Genomic DNA, 19,896 nt, shown 5'->3' on the forward strand with positions numbered 1-19,896 from the left:
AAGATACATCCCACAGAATGTGAAGTCCTTCTACAAAAAAATAATCACATTAAGAAAACAACTATTCATACATCAACATAAGAAAATAAACAATGCTTACTTCCGATTGAGCATCAAACTCTCAGTTTCCCAATCAGGACTAGTGCTTGTCTGGCTTCGTAAGCCATGCTTACTCCTCCATTACAAATCTACTACTTCTACTCTCTACACCCATTTTATACCTGAGAGTATTACTCCTTGTTGCCCCCTCAAGGTGTGTAGTATAATTACAATACAAAAAAAAACATGTAAACAGGTTTGACTGTTACATATGCACCCCCTCACTTTAAGACTTGATATATCCATGGCAAGGTTTTATATTCTGCACATGGTAAGTATCTATCGTTTCAGGGCCAGTAAGCAAAGAAACAGAGTAATTGACTGGGCCTAAACATTTAATTATTCTGGCTGGTCCCTTCCACCTACCAGACAACTTAGCCATGAAACCCTCCTCTGCTCTGGACAATGGATGAGCGCGTACCCAAACTACATCTCCAACTTGATACTGATTTTGGTTGCGGCGCAGATTGTAATATCGCTGTTGTTTGTTTTGTGCTTTTTCTACATTCTCTTTTACTAGACGGAGGAGGTGATGATGTCTGTCAAGCACTGGATAGATGGAACTATTTGGATCGGGCATCTTGTGGAGTTGAATTGCTCTTTCTACTGGACCTTTTAAGTTTCGACCTAAGGCAATCTGTGCTGGGGAATAGCCGGTACTCTCCTGCCAAGCAGTATTTATTGCAAACCGGAATTCAGGCAACCATTGGTCCCAATGTCGATGCTGTTCTTCTACATAAGATGCCATCATTGTCTTCAAGGTTCGGTTGATGCGTTCAGTGAGGTTGGTTTGTGGATGATAGGCGGTTGTGAGCTTTTGGACAACTCCCCATTGCTTGCATACTTGGCTAAGTAATTTAGAAGTAAACTGAGCCCCTCTGTCAGAAACAAGATAGGCAGGAGTGCCCCATCTTGTAAAAATCTCCTCTATCAAAATCTGGGCAATTCGTGGGGCCTTGGCCTGCCTCAATGGGAACAACTCCACCCATTTAGAGCAATAGTCGACCACGACCAAAAGGTGTTCATTCTGCCTAACACTCTTTGGAAATGGTCCCATGAGGTCGACTCCAATCATATGACCTGGTTCGACAATGGGTGTGGATTGAAGGTAACCAGATAATTTGCTCAAGGATGGTTTGTATTGTTGGCAAGTGATACATTCTTTGCAATGCTTCCATACGTCAGATCTTACACTCGGCCAGTATACCATGTCTAGTAGTCTGAGTAGTGTTTTAAGTCTGCCCAAGTGTCCACTCAAAGGACTGTCATGAGCATAATGCAGAAATTCTTTGCGTAAATCTGAGGGAATGATGAGTTGTAGTTTCTGACCTATTTGTCTGTCTGGCGTGCTTCGGAACAAAAGACCATTTTCAATCATGTAATGTACACGAGAAATGTCTTGGGCCGTCTGTGATTTTACCTTTAAGACAAGCTCTTGAATCTCTGGGTCCATTTGCTGTGCTGCCGAGATATTAGATAAGTCCACTGGTAGGTTGGTTGGTAGGTTGCTGGATTTTGAAACTCTTACTACTGCAATAATGTCTGAGGATAGTTGTTCTGGTGACCTGGATAACACATCAGGCACTACGTTGCAATGACCCTTACGATATTTAACTGTAAAGTCATAACCCTGCAACCGTATTGTCCAACGAGTTAATCGCGATGAAGGCTTAGGATGTTGAAATACCCAAGTGAGTGCAGTGTGATCGGTAATGACCTCAAATGTCCTTCCTTCTAGATATGGTCTCCATTTTTCAACTGCCCAGATGACTGCTAAACACTCCTTTTCAGATACTGAATATGACTTCTCTGCTCCTCTGAGGAGTCGGGATGCATATGAAATGACTCTTTCACCATCCTCCATCTCTTGGGTAAGTACTGCACCCAGTCCCATCTCGCTTGCATCCGTTTGCACCCGAAATGGTTTATTGAAGTCTGGTGGTAAGAGAACTGGTGCTTGAGTCAAGTCCTGTTTTATGATGTTGAAAGCTCTTTGGCATTCTTCTTCCCAAATCCAGGTGGATTTTTTTTGCTTGAGGGCATGTAAAGGTGCTGCTTTTGTTGAGAAATGTGGAATGAAACGATGATACCATCCAGCTAACCCTAAGAATCGCTGTACATCTTTGAGAGACTGTGGAGTGGGAAAATTATTGATGGCTGAGACTTTGTTGTGATCCGTCTTGACTCCCTCTGCTGAGATTATGTGACCCAGGCAAGTGATGTTGCGTTGCATGAAGTTATATTTTCCTAGGTTAAGTGTAAGTCCAGCATTGTGCAAACAATGAAATACCTGAGTGAGGTCGTTGATGTGTTCCTCTTCGTTTTTGGAGTACACAACTACATCATCTATATATACCAGACAACACTTGCCTTTGAGGGCTCTTAACACTGTCTCCATAAGTCTCTGAAATGAGGCCGCTGAGTTTTTGAGGCCAAAAGGTAAACGCAAGAATTCAAATAAGCCTGCTGATGTCACAAATGCTGTTTTCTGTATGCTATCCTCTTCCATCTCAAGTTGCCAATAGCCGCTTTTGAGATCCAGTGTACTGAAGATAGTAGCTCCATGGAAAGACTCCAATATTTCCTGAATTTGTGGCATGGGGTATGCATCAAGATGTGTTTTGGCATTTAAGCCTCTATAATCAATGCACAACCTGCAACTTCCATCCTTTTTGGGTACAACCACGACAGGAGATGCCCATGGTGAAACAGAGGGTCGTATGATATTTTTATTCAACAGTTCCTGAATTTCATCATCAACAAATTTCTGTTTCTCCATAGAAAGTCTGTATGCCCTTTTTCTGACTGGCAATTCATCAGTGGTTATAATTCGATGTTTGACCATGCTAGAATGTCCAATCTCTTTTGAGCATACAGTAGGCCAGTCAATCAACAGATGTTCCAATTTTTCCTTGTATATTGGTGTGGTCTCTGCTTTACCTATTAGTCTTTGTATAGATTCAAACACTGTGTCATCAATGGGAAGTGTGGGTACGGCCAAGTAGAAATAGACTGACGAAGAAGAATCTTGCGTCACAAATGGGAAAAACTGGTTTGCTTCCTGGCTGCTTCCAGATGGTAAGCCATATTGGGATTTACTGAAGTCCAGCACAATCCCAGAATGCAACAAGAAATCCATTCCTAAAATGACTGGCACTGTTAAATCTCTGTCTTTCAAAATAAACAGTGTCAAAGTAAATTTTTTCCCCTGCATTTTACATTGCCATGTCACCTTTCCAGTAGCTGCTTGCTTTTGCCCATTGGCCAACATAAATGTTTGACCCTTGCTTGGCTGACTTGGTTCACCCTGATTCAGTTGTTTCCAGACTGATTCTTGAATTAGAGACAATGAACTACCTGTGTCCACCATGGCTGAAAAAAACCTATCACGTAAGATTATAGGTATATTGACCGTCTTAGTTACAGTTTGATGTTGCATTTCGACGGACTGCACCACTCGAGTACTTGCTGGCATTTTTCTTTTTTGCTCCTCAGAATTTACTTGGTTCCAATATTTTTTGGCTTCATCAAAATCACGTTCTATTTGTGTTCCAATTCTAACCAGCTCGCCAACATTTATCACAGTACCTCTTAACAAACTAGCCAGGCGGGGATTGCAGTTACGTAATATGGCCAGTACAATGTCTTTCTCTGACATATTCTCCCTCCATCTTAAACAAAGAGCACGATAATGAAATGCGAAATCTCTTATGCTCTCCTTGGGCCCTTGCTTTCTTTCCACCAGCCGTCTTGACGCCACATCTTCATAATCTTCGCTAAGAAAAGATTGTAGGAAGATATCCTTGAATTGCCCCCAACTATTTACTTTCCTTCTCTCAGCTTGCCACCAGTCTTTAGCAGTTTCCTTAAGCACCGTATTAAGAGAAGCCAAGATTTCCTGATCGCTCAGTGGTCTAACTGCAAAGTACTCCTCACAACGTTCAATGAACAGAATAGGATCCTCATCTAGCTTATTACTGAAACAGGGAAAGTCTAATTTGACCGGTGGATTGTAGGGCATTAACATCGTTTTCTCTTGACTTGTTAAAGAGCTTTGCTGAACTCCATAGGTGTGATTTTGACTTTGCCCAGAATCATGAGCACCACAACAAATTTGAGATGTTACAGGTGTGGATACTGGAATTTGTGATTTGAACTTGGCTTCAAGCTGCACATCCCTTCTTTTCAGACAATCTATCATTGATTGACCAAGTTCCTTTACCGACATTTCCCCAACTTTCTTGATTCTCTCACATTCACGCTCCATTCGATACATCAAACGATCTTCCATCCCTTTACATTTGTTCTGGAATTCCTCTTGTGAAATACAGCCACTCATGTTCTTTACACATTCATCAACTCGTTCTTCCAACACATTGAATCTATCAGTGAGCTGTTCGATGAGGTTGGTGAATGAATCAGAAAAGGTCTCTCTCTCTGTTGCAGGTGGTGGAGGTGGTGGAAAACCAAAATCAGAGGCATCAACTATGCTGTCTTCACTTTCATTTTCAGAATCAATGTAAAGATCACTAAAGGTATTTATTAAATCTCTGACGGGTTCTCTGGGAGTGGTGAATGTATCAGATGAAAAATCCACCTCTGGCACGCACTCATCCTTATCCAGCACTGTTTGACTTGCCATATTATTATCTCCTGTTTTCCAAAATAGTTAGTGTCCCTGTTCGGGCGCCATTATATAACTGCTTCCTTAACCTCACAAAGGAATGAGCTATAAATCTGATTTTTTTATAGGGTGGGATTCACTAACTATATGTTGTTTTAATGTACACACTAGAAATGTTTATTACCAATCTTTGGCAAATCTGTGACATGCAGCAAACAATAAATAAATAATTTTCATTCATTGCATCCTTGTTATCTTTCAAACCCTTTCTGGACACACAAAATATCTTACATGTTTTTCCACTCAAGAACCAGCAACATATAAATGAAAGTCTTATGTTTTAGATTGATGGTAACGACAAGGATGACAAGGACCAGGATAATGATGTAAAAAGTTCATTGACCACTCTACAGAAATCAATGTTCATGAAAGCTCAAGTCCAAAAACACAAATCCCAAATCTTCCCAGTGCCAACCTTAGTGTTGATACAAAATCTCATATGTGGTACAATTCAGCTTCAGGTTCCACAACAGTAAGGGTGTAATCCAGTTTCAGGATCCGCAGCATTAAGCCACATGGCCTCTCAACTCACTTCACAACGTTTCAGACAAGAGTCCAAACAGGCATGTGCGACAGAAAGATACATCCCACAGAATGTGAAGTCCTTCTACAAAAAAATAATCACATTAAGAAAACAACTATTCATACATCAACATAAGAAAATAAACAATGCTTACTTCCGATTGAGCATCAAACTCTCAGTTTCCCAATCAGGACTAGTGCTTGTCTGGCTTCGTAAGCCATGCTTACTCCTCCATTACAAATCTACTACTTCTACTCTCTACACCCATTTTATACCTGAGAGTATTACTCCTTGTTGCCCCCTCAAGGTGTGTAGTATAATTACAATACAAAAAAAAAACATGTAAACAGGTTTGACTGTTACAGTATAGTTTGTCCACCAGAGGGCACTCTACACCGTCCCTGTTGGCAACACTCGTGTATAATGCGCCACACATTCTGCAACCTGCTGATCCAGCCAGAGTCGGGCAGAGAGAACCGCGAGTGAGATCATCGGTGAAGTGTGTTCATGGTGAGTTGGTAACGACTCACGAGACATGCATTGCTTGAATAACAATTAAAAGAACATCCCTATCAGTTCTCTCAACTCAAATAAGGATGACAAAATTCGTGACTCATGGCCAGTTTTGCTGCGGTTAAATAAGCCGAGAGTGACGCCCGTTTCACACATACTCCGTGTGCAGTGCATATGCGGTGCGTGTTGCAGTGCGTATGCAGTGCAGGAGCAGCACGCGCAATAGTGCTTTCACATATGCTGCGTTTGCAGTGCGTAACTGATCCGCTGTTGTAGGCTATACCACAAATTGATTTGTGACAAATACATACTCACTATTTGTATTTCAAATACAGAAGTTATCAGCAACTTTTATTTAAAAAAAGGTTTTTGTCAGCATTGCGATTCTCTTTGTACACATATAGGCTACACTGTTTAATAGACGTAGCCTATTCACGTTTTAACACAATTTAAACAACATATTATTAAATGCATTACTTCTATATAATTATATATTAAGTTGCTCAAGCAAGTGGTAAAAATATTTTACCATGTAGGCTACTTATATTAAAATCGCATAGCCTACATTTTAAATTAAAACTTAAAATTGACGAAAACAGCAGACTCATACCCTTGCCTTTCTTTTGCATAATTTAAATCTTTATACAATAAATCTTGCATGTCACAAAGAACTTGTTTTTCCACCTCCACGAATGAGACGAGTGTTGTTCATTATGTTGTCTTGTTGAGGTAAATTGTAGCTTTCCTTGCTTTACCCCGGTCTTAAAGTGAAAAATATATAGCCTATATATATATTTAAATACATTTATGTTGAGATTACTACATTTTATTTAATTAATCGCATTTATGGTGAAATTGCTACATTTTCAGTTTTTCCTTGATTTACCCCGGTCTTGACGTCTCAGCATTGCGATTATCTTTGTACGCATACACTCTTTAACAGACGTATTCACGTTTAAACACAATTTAAACAACGTCAGCCTATATTATTCAATGCATTCTACTTATATTAATTTGCTCAAGCAAGTGGGCAAATATTTAACCATGTAGCCTACTTATATTAAATCGCAAACATTTTAAATTAAAACTTAAAATTGACAAAAACAGCCGATCGACTCTCATGCCTTTTCTTTTTCATTTAAATTTTACAATAAATCTTGCATATCACAAAGAACTTGTTTTTCCACCTCCACGAATGAGACAAGTTTTGTTCATTATGTCACCTTGTTGAGGTAAATTGTAGCTTTCCTTGCTTTACCCCGGTCTTAAAGTGAAAAATATATAGCCTATATATATATTTAAATACATTTATGTTGAGATTGCTACATTTTATTTAATTAATCGCATTTATGGTGAAATTGCTACATTTTCAGTTCAATCTGTGTTCATTTTGACCACGAAACATGCGCTGTCACTTTAATTCAGCGCGTGCAGCACAGCAAAAATAGACTCGGTGCGGAAACGATCTCTGCACTGCTGTACACGCACCGCAACTGGAACGGATCGACGGACTGCAACCGCGTGCAGTGTGAAAGCTCTAACCTGTTAACATGGGTACGGAAAAAAATACGCACCGCATACGCACTGCAAACGGAGTATGTGTGAAACGGGCGTGAAGCGGAACAACGCGACGTAGGCTATATTCACATAAAATGTTAACACTGCAGTTCACAAAAGTTCATAATGTGCATGTGCTTTAATGCTTTGTCGGTTAAACATTTAATTTTAAATGCTGATGCGCTGTTCTAACGTGTGCGTTTCTCAGCGCGTACATGTGAAGCTCACATGCACTAAAAGCCTTTCTACCAGCGCCTGGATACTGGACTAAGTTATCTTTCGAGTATTATTGTGCTAATACTGTTAAATACACACAAGATTTACATAAACAAAGTCGGTTGTCTAAAGTGAAGGCAAAATTGAGAGAAAATCTGCTTGTCAAATGCGTGTACATTAGACGTGTCGTGCTCAGCTCTTAAAGAGACAGTAGCAATTGTAAACACATTGCCGCTTGTCCTTAAAGGGATAGTTCACCCAATAATAAAAATGATCTCATTATTTACAGGAACTCTAATGTTGTTCCAACTGTATTAATTTCCTTCTAATATTTTTCTAATATTAATAGTTTGAAGAATGTGGGTAACCAAACAGTAGCTGGTCCCCATTGACTTCCAAAGGAGAAAAATATACTATGGAAGTCACTGGGGTACATCAACTGTTTGGTTACCCACATTCATCCAAATAACTTATTTTCAACAGAAGAAAAAAACAACTTGAGAGAGTAAATTATGACAATTTGAATTTGTTGTCAATTTGAATGTGAAATTGTTGTTTTTGTTCAAAGGACTAAACGTTTAGTCTTAAAAAAAAATCTTAAGTTTGTATTTTTATACATTTTATTTATCAGAACTTTAATATATTTTGATGTTCCTCTGTTCTGTTGTGACGATAAAAGAAACAAGTTTCTTTTTAAAATGCATTATCAAATTATTTTAGTTAAAACTCATAAATAACTACAAATAACTAATGTTAGGGAAATTTGTTAATGTTTTGTTGCGCGTTTCTGAAAAAAAATAATAATAAATCGTCCGATATATCTGAATATCGGATTTTAAAACCAACAAATATTTGTACCGGTATCGGCCTTCAAAATCCTTTATCGGTCGGGCTCTAGTACCCATCAAAAGTTTGTACACACCAATTGTAAAGTGTGTCCAAACTTACTGTACTATAATACACATAAATAATATTGCTACTGTATTATAATATACACATAAATAATATCGGCCGATATATCGGTATCTGGCTTTTTTTTATCGGTATCGGCATCGGCGCCCAAAAATCCATATCGGTCGGGCTCTACTCATTTCTTAGTCATCCAACAGTTTTCCATGGCAGAGTCTCAGAGAACCAGATTCATGATGATAAAGGGATATCTTCCCATAAAATATAAATGGAAAAGAGGGTGGATTATGGCTACAGTGATAGGTGACGCATAGATGACCTGGAATAAGCTGGAAATTTCTATGTCAGCTGGTTATATCTTGTTATGATTATGTGTGGCTTTTTCTCAATTTTAAAAATGCAAAGAATTGACTTGAGTTCTTGTGGAGACCGGTCTTGCTATGCTACCTTGAAAGAACGAACTCGGAAGGACACAGAACGCATCTTTGTGAGAACTGAAATGTGCTGTGATCTTGTTGCTGACTGTCCACCCAAAAATGAAAATGCTATCATCAGTTACTCACCCACGTCATTCCAAATACTTCTGTTCATCATTGAAACACAAATGAAGATAGTTTTTTAATGAAATCTGAGATTTCTGTCCGTCCATTGAAAGTGTATTCACACTAAACTCTGACACTTCAAAACGTTCATGAAAAGATCGTAAAAGAAATCCAAATGAATCTAACGGTTTAATCAGTCTTCTTAAAGGATTAGTTCATTTTTAAAAAAACTTTTGCTGATAATTTACTCACCCCCATGTCATCCAAGATGTCCATGTCTTTCTTTCTTCAGTTGAAAAAAGAAATTAAGGTTTGATGAAAACATGCCAGGATTTTCCCCCATATAATGGACTCCAATGGGACCCAAACGGTTCAAGGTCCAAATGACAGTTTCAGTGCAGCTTCAAAGGGCTTTAAACGATACCAGACGATGAATAAGGGTCTTATCTAGCGAAACGATCGGTCATTTAAAAAATAAATAAAAAAGTTTAAGTTTTATAAGCACAAATGCTCGCCTTGCTCTGTTCTGTGATGCGCGTTCGTGACGTCACGTAATACGCAATTACGTTGAAAAGGTCACGTTTGACGTGTTTACAAATGTGCGGAAGGAGGACCATATACACATATTCAAATGTATTTGTGTCAGTTTATCATTTAAAATGCCCATTTCGTGTGCGTATCCTGGGTGCTTTAATATTAAAAAGTCTAAAAGAAAATTTTCTTCAGGACAGAAATTTTTCAAGCGTGACCTTTTCAACGTAATTGCGTATTACGTGACGTCACTTTAATTTCTTTTCGACTAAAGAAAAAAAGACATGGACATCTTGGATGACATGGGGGTGAGTAAATTATCAGCAAAAGTTTTTTTAAAAGTGAACTAATCCTTTAAGAGACACAATCACTTTATATGATTAACAGATTTAATTTAGGCTGTTATTCATTGATCAGTGAACATACATGGAGTACTTAAATTTGATAAATGGAAGCTCAAGCATGCTTGAGCAAGAACCAATGAGGTTCATTCTTGTGTGTCACACCAGCATGTTTAAGCTTCTGAAAGATCCAATGAGGTTTGTAATTGATGACAGAATTTTTATTTGTGGATGAACTATCCCTTTAAGTAGTGTGACAGCACCACCCAATGCACAATAAATAACACATAACAGATAACACCACAAACAAATGTCATAACCAACTAAAATATTTACATTATTTTCATATAATTTTATCTTTTTATTTTACCACATGTAAATGTGTAAATGAGTATGTATATTTAATGTGTATATTTCATGTTTTGTCAAAAAAGATTATTTTTAATAAGCCGATAAAATGTACTGCAGGCTTTCTCCAGGTCATTATTTATTATATTATTTAATAGAATTCTGTGATTACTAAAACTTCTCTCAAGTCTGCATTCGACACATCATCAATATCAAAACACATTCAGGTACTTTCATGCATCAATTCAAAAACAAAACAAAACAAAAAAACCTAGGAGCTCGCTCATGCAAAACTTGCAGCCGCAATGCTAGCGTTGTGAATGGTTTTCAGGGTGTTGCTGTGCAGTTGCTAATGTGTTTACGAGTGGTTGTTGGTGTGGTGTGGATGCTAGTGTGTTCTGGGATAGTGGTTATGGTCTACTTCCAAGATTGTATGATATCCATGTCACTAGCAAGGGCGTTTTCTTGCTTTATTATAAAATATGATTTATTTTTTGTTGCATAAAACATACCTAAAATATCACTATTTAACAGTTACACTAGCAAATAAAATATCAGAGGAATGTAATGTCTCTTATGCCTCCATGGAGATCATTGTTTTCTCAGTGAGCTCTTATAAACCATGTCATGAATTTGAGAGGGAACTGCTAGACACAGAAAATAGTCAGTCTCCATTGCAACTGGCTGATTATCCTAACAATGCAATAATGCCTGCCTATTATACTCACAGTCAGTCCACAAATCAATCTCAATGGGTCAAACTGGCAGAAATGAACTAATTACAAAGTAAACACTTCACCCACTCACTTTCAGCCTCATCTGAATCAAAGGAACTTGAATTACTGATCTGTGATTGATGTAGTTTTTAGTTAGCACTCAGTTCTCTCATTTACAGACGTCCTCCCATTTCTTGTTCTGCTTTCCCTTTCTCACATTATTGATGCACCACTAGTCTTACTTTTATCCTCCCTTTCTTCTTATTCTTACAAACGTGATAAATACACTGTGTGTGTGTGTGTGTGTGTGTGTGTGTGTGTGTGTGTGTGTGTGTGTGTGTGTGTGTGTGTGTGTGTGTGTGTGCATATAGCATACCAGTTTTAAAACCTCAATTGTTGGGCTTGAGCTTAGTGTGCAAAAAAAATGCAATAAATTAAATTAAATTAAATTAAATTAAAATTTCTGGTAGGACACATTGTAAAGATATAAAATTAAGGTTTAGATTTAACTGTATGAGTAAAATTTTCCCTGTTACAGCATTTACATGGACTGTGCTGCTGAAGTTCTTGTGTTTATGTAACTCATTCAGGTCAGTGAGTTGACTTCTTGTCATGCATGTATAAATGGGGCAGTGGTGGTTACAGCTAACCCTCTACATTGCAAGTAAATGCGACTAAATTTTGTTCTAGGCTTCTAAATAATGTTTGCCACTGGCTAAAAAAATTTCAATTTCACTCACAAGTGACTGTGTTAGAGGACAGGAACACGTTTAGAGCATATATTTTCACTGCGTATTGTATCATATGACCGCCTACACTAGAACACTCTGATTGAGTGTTAGTGATGGGTCGCTCATAAATGATTTGTTCATTTAGAATTACTTTTTTTTCCCTCACATGCAAAGAGAGAGAAAGCGAGAGAGTCTTACATACACATAGAATGACGCGCTAAATGAAAATGCCATTCTTTTTTGTTTTGTTTTTTATTATTATTAGTCTGAATAATCTATTAGATACAGGGTTTTTCCTGCATAGAGAATTATGAGGCGGCCGCCTCCGTCAAATTTCGTGCCGCCTCCGGCTCTCGACAACAAAACTCGGACAGACAGTCATGGTCAGATACACTTTTTCCACCGTGACGGTTCTGTTGCGGTTACCGCTTGTGTCCATTCTCAAGCCGTGGGGCGTAAACGCTCCAACAGCATCATGCATATTTAGTAGTTCACACCTGGTGAGACTACGTCCCATAGTGCTGCTGCTGCGCGCAGTAATAAAAACATTCCATTCCAATTAATCGAGGGTGGATGACAGATAAATAATTTTGTGTTGAGTTTAATAAAGACACGGAACTCTCATCACGGTAAAACGCAATGAACGTGCGTCACTCTACTTTCGTTTTCAACAACGTAATTCTCTTCATGGAAAACCAATCAAGGAAAACATATCAGGAGGACGCTTGCCTGGGACCATATAGCCTACTTTGTCCGGGACACGTGTGTTTTTTTCTTTCTTTCTTTTTTGAAGGGAAAAATGAGAGAGAATTGTAGCCCATCCGGACAAATGCCCTGATTAAAAAAAAAATTAATATAAAAATATTCCGAATCACCGAAAACGTGAGGATGATTCTGTTTTATTTAATTTAATGCAAGTGGCGATTGATAGCCTATATAGTTGATAATAATATATACCTACCTAATGTACTGACGGTAACAAAGTTGCGCTGTTGAGGCTCGTGCTGTTATTTATAACATATAGTTAAGAAACAATATATAGCCTAGGCTACACACGATCAGAGTGATGTTTTCCTGAATGCCATCAAGATTGAAACCGAGACTGATTTCATAACAGTTCAATAAACAAATAGTTAAAATTAAGTCACTTACATTTGAGACGCAATGACTGTTTTTGTTCTGTTTCTGCTGCGAAAATAGTTCCAAACAAAGATCACAGCAGAACCATAGCGAATCTCACAGCAACACTCAGCCATGTTTCATTACTGAATGATTCAGCGTTTTGAACGAATCGGTTGAGTCAAAGATTCAATTACCTATTCATAAACTGCCTCATTCTGAATGAATCAGCCTTTTGAACGAATCGTTTGAATGAATGACTCAATGACTCGCTCATTAAGACGGTCGCCTGCCGCCTCCTACTGGCGGTTTAGTTTCAAAGTATCTTTCTTTTCAACATTCCTTATTTGTATATTCAAAAATATTTAAAATAATCTAATTTAATACAGTTATACTTTTTCAATGTAAATTATTTAATTTGATTGGAAACAGCCTAATGTCTTATTATTTTAATTGAATACATTTATCAAATTTAATTTGTCAAATTCAATATATCAAATTTAATATATTGGAGCAAACATTTAATAAAATAAAACCTTATAAAGGTACAAAAAATTATTCTGTTTTCAAACAGTGATGTAATGAAACATTGACAATTTAAGTTTGAAGGGAGTAAAGCCTCTGTTTAGGCTATTAAGGAAATGTAATTTTGCCAAAAGAAGAACTTTTATTTTAAATAAATGTTCATTTTTAATTAGCCAACTTCAGTGTGATATGTTACCATATTATCATGCTTAACACTGAAAATTTGAATAATTGTAATGTGATCAGATGCAGATATCTAAATCAAAGATTATAGGTGGTTTGCGGGTGGATTTTTTTATTTTTAACAGTGGATTTGGGTGACTCAAAGTGCACCAGATTAATTAATTTATCTTTAAAATGTACAAAAATTTCTTCCGGGGGGGGCATGCCCCCGGACCCCCATAGAGGTACCAACCTCCACCCACAAAAATAATGCCGAAAACACATTAGGCTATATGATGATCTATGAAAAATAACATTTAATTACCTTATTATTAAAATACATTATTAGGATTTTACCACCTCCGCCTCATTTTGAGCCAGGAAAAACCCTGAGATATATTAGTTTACAGACACAATGCATGACCAATAGTTTCTTAAGCATTGCCATTAGTCAATAATTTTCCAAGTTCTGTTAAATATGACACATATGCATTTGTAAATTTTCATTCATACATGGTTCTGATGGTTGCCAAGTTTTAGTTACTACCAGACCACTCTCGGATTTAAAAAAGATTACAGATTTCTAACTGAAATAGAACCTCACAAGTGACCGATTTGAAATTCTTGTCATGGGAAGCAACTTTACCAAGGGTCACCCATACATGGCAGACAAATAGCGCACCAGAGACTTCACTTATATTCACAGTAGATAACAACAGTCTAATGTTAGCATGTTTCTAAGATGACTCTAAACACTTTTGTCAGAACTATTTAAAACCATTTCAATAGAAATAATAAGGTGTAATAATCATAAAAGTGTTATTAAATTGATTACCTCCATGTACAAAGCCATGCAGCGTGCAGTCAGATGGGCCAACGAGGTGGATCAGACTTGACTGACTAAATGCAACAGTGTAGGGCTCTAAGGAAAAAGAGAAAATGGAGTAAAAACAATAAAATACAAACATATTAATATAATTTAATATAAAGATCTGCAAAAAAAATCATTACCTGAGACATTAAATAAATACATACATACATACAGTACCAGTCAAAAGTTTGGAAACATTACTATTTTTTTTAATGTTTTTGAAAGAAGTCTCTTATGCTCATCAAGCCTGCAGTTAAAAAAAAACAAAAAAACAAAAAAAACAGTAATATTATGAAATATTATTACAATTTAAGATAATGGTTCTCTTTTTTAATATATTTTAAAATGTAATTTATTTTTGTGATGCAAAGCTGAATTTTCATCAGCAAGTACTCCAGTCTTTGGTGTCTTATGATCCTTCAGAAATCATTCTAATATGATGATTTGATACTCAGTTATTATCAATGATGGAAACAGTTGTGCTGTTTAATATATTTTTTTGGAATACTTTTTTCAGGATTCATTGATGAGTAAAACGTTAACAGCATTTATTCATAAAAACAGCATTTTTTTCAAACTAAAAACATTTCTAACAATATAAATCGTTACCATCACCTTTTATCAATTTAACGCATCCTTGTTGAATTAAAGTACTAATTTCTTTTAAAAAAAAAAAGTTATTGTTCCCAAACTTTTGAACGGTAGTGTATATTGTTACAAAAGATTTATATTCTAAATAAATACAGTTCTTTTTAACTTTTTATTCATCAAATAATCCTGAAAAAAGTATCTCAGGTTATAAAAAAATATTAAGCAGCACAACTGTTTCCAACATTGATCATAAATCAGCATATTAGAATGATTTCTGAAGGATCATAAGACACCAAAGACTGGAGTACTTGCTGATGAAAATTCAGCTTTGCATCACAAAAATAAACTAGAAAAAAAAGTTTGTTGAGACAAACTTTAAGTTGGCTTGAGAAAGCCGGACCAGAGAGTTTGAAGAAGTTTAAAGTAGTTTGAAGTTTAAAGTACTTTAAAGTTTGACAGATAGATTAGTTCGAAAGAAAGAATAGTTAGAAAAAAAGAAACACATTAATTAGAAAGGAAAAGAAAGATTGGTTTGATGTATAGATAGATTAGTTAGAAATAAAGAAAGAAAGATTAGTTAGTTGGAAAGATAGATAGTATAGTTAGAAAGAAAAAGATAGATAAGTTAGTTAGAGAGATAGATAGATTAGTTAGGAAGAAAGAAAGAAAGATTGTTAAGTTAGTTAGAAAGATAGATTAGTAAAAAATAAAGAAAGATTGATAAGTTAGTTAGAAAGATAGATAGATAAGTAAGAAAGAAAGAACGAAAGAAAGAAAGAAAGATAGATAAGTTAGTTAGTTAGAAAGATAGATTAGTAAGAAAGAAAGATAAGTTAGTTAGAAAGATAGATAGATTAGTTAGATAGATAGATAGATAGATAGATAGATAGATAGATAGATAGATAGATAGATAGATAGATAGATAGATAGATAGATAGATAGATAGATAGATAGATAGATAGATAGATAGATAGATAGATAGATAGATAGATAGATTAGTAAGAAAGAAAGATAGATAAGTTAGTTAGAAAGATAGATAGATTAGTAAGAAAGAAAGAAAGATAGATAAATTAGTTAGAAAGATAGATAGATTAGTAAGAAAGAAAGATAGATAAGTTAGTTAGTTAGAAAGATAGATAGATTAGTAAGAAAGAAAGAAAGAAAGATGGATAAGTTAGAAAGATAGATTAGTTAAAAAGAGAAAGTTAGATAAGTTAAAAAGAAAGAAAGAAAGATAGATATATTAGTTAAAAAGAAAGCAAGAAAGATAGATAGATTAGTTAAAAAGAAAAAAGAAAGATAGATAGATAAGTTAGTTAGAAAGATAGATAGATTAGTAAGAAAGAAAGATAGATAGATAGATAGATAGATAGATAGATAGATAGATAGATAGATAGATAGATAGATAGATAGATAGATAGATAGATAGATAGATAGATAGATAGATAGATAGATAGATAGATAGATAAATAGATAGATAGATAGATAGATTAGTAAGAAAGAAAGATAGATAAGTTAGTTAGAAAGATAGATAGATTAGTTAGTTAGAAAGATGGATTAGTTAAAAAGAAAGAAAGAAAGATAAGTTAGAAAGATAGATTAGTTAAAAAGAAAGAAAGATAGATTAGTTAGTTAGAAGATAGATAGATTAATAAGAAAGAAAGATAGATAAGTTAGTTAGTTAGAAAGATAGATAGATTAGTAAGAAAGAAAGAGAGATTAGTTAGTTAGAAAGATAGATTAGTTAAAAAGAAAGAAAGAAAGATAGATAAGTTAGTTATAAAGATAGATAGATAAAGAAAGAAAGATAGATAGATAAAGAAAGAAAGATAGATAAGTTAGTTAGAAAGATAGATAGATTAGTTAAAAAGAAAGATAGATTAGTAAAAAAGAAAGAAAGATAGATAAATTAGTTAGAAAGATAGATAGATAGATTAGTAAGAAAGAAAGATAGATAAGTTAGTTAGTTAGAAAGATAGATAGATTAGTAAGAAAGAAAGATAGATAAGTTTGTTAGTTAGAAAGATAGATAGATTAGTCAGAAAGAAAGAAAGATAGATTAGTTAGTTAGAAAGATAGATAGATTAGTAAGAAAGAAAGAAATAAAGAAATATAAGTTAGTTAGAAAGATAGATAGATTAGTTAGAAAGAAAGAAAGATAGATAAGGTAGTTAGAAAGATAGATAGATAGATTAGTAAGAAAGAAAGATAGATAAGTTAGTTAGTTAGAAAGATAGATAGATTAGTCAGAAAGAAAGAAAGATAGATAAATTAGAAAGATAGATAGATTAGTTAAAAAGAAAGAAAGATAGATTAGTTAAAAAGAAAGAAAAAATATAGATAAGTTAGTTAGTTAGAAAGATAGATAGATTAGTAAGAAGGAAAGAAAGATAAGTTAGTTAGAAAGATAGATTAGTTAAAAAGAAAGAAAGAAAGATAGATAAGTTAGTTAGAAAGATAGATAGATTAGTAAAAAATAAAGAAAGATAGATAAGTTAGTTAGAAAGATGGATAGACTAGTAAGAAAGAAAGCAAGATAAGTTAGTTAGAAATATAGATAGATAGATAGATAGATAGATAGATAGATAGATAGATAGATAGATAGATAGATAGATAGATAGATAGATAGATAGATAGATAGATAGATAGATAGATAGATAGATAGATAGATAGATAGTTAATTGAGTCTAAGGCTTCATGGAGTTTAGATTTGAGTTTTTGGCTTGTACACTAATGGGCCACCGTAGTCTTGGCTCAGTTTGAGCACTCTGCAATGTTAGTCTATGGGGGTTTTATGATTTTTAATATTAATTTTTAAGAAAACTGAAAGTCAAATCAGTCTGAAAAGATATAGCAACTCGAGTCAGAACAGTATGAAGGTCTGACCCGAGTTTGGAGTTTGTAGAGTTAAAGCTCTAGGAGGAGTTAGTGTCTAAATTTTTTGGGTCAGAAGAATAAGAATAACTAGATTAAAAAGTTCATCGAGACAAACTTTAAGTTGGCTTGAGAAAGTTTGGACCGGAAAGTTTGAAGTTTAAAGTAGTTTGAAGATTAAAGTAGTTTGAAGTTTAATTTAGTTTAAAGTTTAAAGAAGTTTGAAGTTTAATTTAGTTTAAAGTTTAAAGAAGTTTGAAGTTTAATTTAATTTAAAGTTTAAAGTAGTTTGAAGTTTAATTTAGTTTAAAGTTTAAAGTAGTTTGAAATAGTTTAGTTTACAGTTTAAAGTAGTTTAAAGTTTATAGTTTAAAGTTTAAATTAGTTTGAAGTTTAAAGTAGTTTAAAGTTTGAAGTAGTTTAAAGTTAAAAAGTTGCTAGGGTGTTTCTAGTGGGTTGCTAAGGTGTTTTGGGTGGTTGCTAGGTGGTAGCTTGGGTATTCTGGATGGTTGCTAGGCGGTTGCTAAGGTATTTTGGGTGGTTGCTAGGGTGTTCTGGGTGGTTGCTAGGCAGTTGCTAGGGTGCTAGGGTGTTGCTAGGCAGTTGCTATGGTGTTGCTAGGCGGTTGCTAGGGTATTCTGGGTGGTTGCTAGGCGGTTGCTAGGGTATTCTGGGTGGTTGCTATGGTGTTGTTAGGCAGTTGCTAGGGTGTTCTGGGTGGTTGCTATGGTGTTGCTAGGCGGTTGCTAGGGTACTCTGGGTGGTTGCTAGGCGGTTGCTAGGGTATTCTGGGTGGTTGCTATGGTGTTGCTAGGCGATTGCTAGGGTGTTCTGGGTGGTTGCTATGGTGTTGCTAGGCGGTTGCTAGGGTGTTCTGGGTGGTTGCTATGGTGTTGCTAGGGGGTTGCTAGGCGGTTGCTAGGGTGTTCTGGGTCGTTGCTAGGCGGTTGCTAGGGTGTTCTGGGTGGTTGCTATGGTTTTGCTAGGCGGTTGCTAGGGTGTTCTGGTGGTTGCTATGGTGTTGCTAGGGGGTTGTTAGGTGGTTGCTGGGGTGTTCTGGGTGGTTGCTAGGCGGTTGCTAGGGTATTCTGGGTGGTTGCTATGGTGTTGCTAGGTGGTTGCTAGGGTGTTCTGGTGGTTGCTATGGTGTTGCTAGGGGGTTGCTAGGCGGTTGCTAGGGTGTTCTGGGTGGTTGCTATGGTGTTGCTAGGCGCTTGCTAGGGTATTCTGGGTGGTTGCTATGGTGTTGCTAGGCGGTTGCTAGGGTGTTCTGGGTGGTTGCTATGGTGTTGCTAGGCGGTTGCTAGGGTGTTCTGGGTGGTTGCTAGGCGGTTGCTAGGGTGTTCTGGGTGGTTGCTATGGTGTTGCTAGGCGGTTGCTAGGGTATTCTGGGTGGTTGCTAGGGTGTTGCTAGGCGGTTGCTAGGGTGTTCTAGGTGGTTGCTATGTTGTTGCTAGGTGGTTGCTAGAGTATTCTGGGTGGTTGCTAGGCGGTTGCTAGGGTGTTCTGAGTGGTTGCTAGGGTGTTGCTAGGCGGTTGCTAAGGTATTCTGGGTGGTTGCTGGGTGGTTGCTATGCGGTTGCTAGGGTGTTCTGGGTGGTTGCTAGGCGGTTGCTAGGGTATTCTGGATGGTTGCTATGGTATTGCTAGGCTGTTGCTAGGGTGTTCTGGTGGTTGCTATGGTGTTGCTAGGCGGTTGCTAAGGTATTCAGGGCGGTTGATATGGTGTTACTAGGTGGCTGGTAGTTGTCGCAGATGATTACTATGGAGTTTTTATAGAGTTCTTAGCATGATCTTGGCATGATTTAACACTTAACTAATCACTATTAGCATGTAGCTATTCACTGCTAGCATGTGTAGCATGTTGGAAGTGCTGTTTGCTAGCATGAGTCAAAAGAGCCAAACCTCATCTCTATACGATGTTCTGATACAGAGATATAGGTCTTACAAAACGGTTGCTAGGGTACTCGAGTTTGGTTGCTATGGAGTTGCTTGGGAGCTGGAAGCTTTAAACTTAAGAAGTTTAAAGTGGTTTGAAGTTTAA

The 19,896-nt window shown here is 36.2% G+C and overlaps 1 protein-coding gene across 8 annotated transcripts in view; it reads right to left on the reverse strand.

The window, feature by feature from the left end:
• acot7 (acyl-CoA thioesterase 7) overlaps positions 1-19,896 on the reverse strand; it is a 250,939-nt gene that overhangs the window by 200,509 nt on the left and 30,534 nt on the right. For all 8 annotated transcript variants that reach the window (XM_079896419.1, XM_079896418.1, XM_079896423.1 and 5 more), the window contains one exon: positions 14,352-14,438. In XM_079896419.1, coding sequence (XP_079752545.1) covers positions 14,352-14,438 — 87 coding nt within the window. The remainder of the gene's footprint in view (positions 1-14,351; positions 14,439-19,896) is intronic.

The sequence above is a fragment of the Squalius cephalus genome, assembly GCF_949319135.1.
Source record: "Squalius cephalus genome assembly, chromosome: 16".
Classification (NCBI taxonomy): Eukaryota; Metazoa; Chordata; class Actinopteri; order Cypriniformes; family Leuciscidae; genus Squalius; species Squalius cephalus.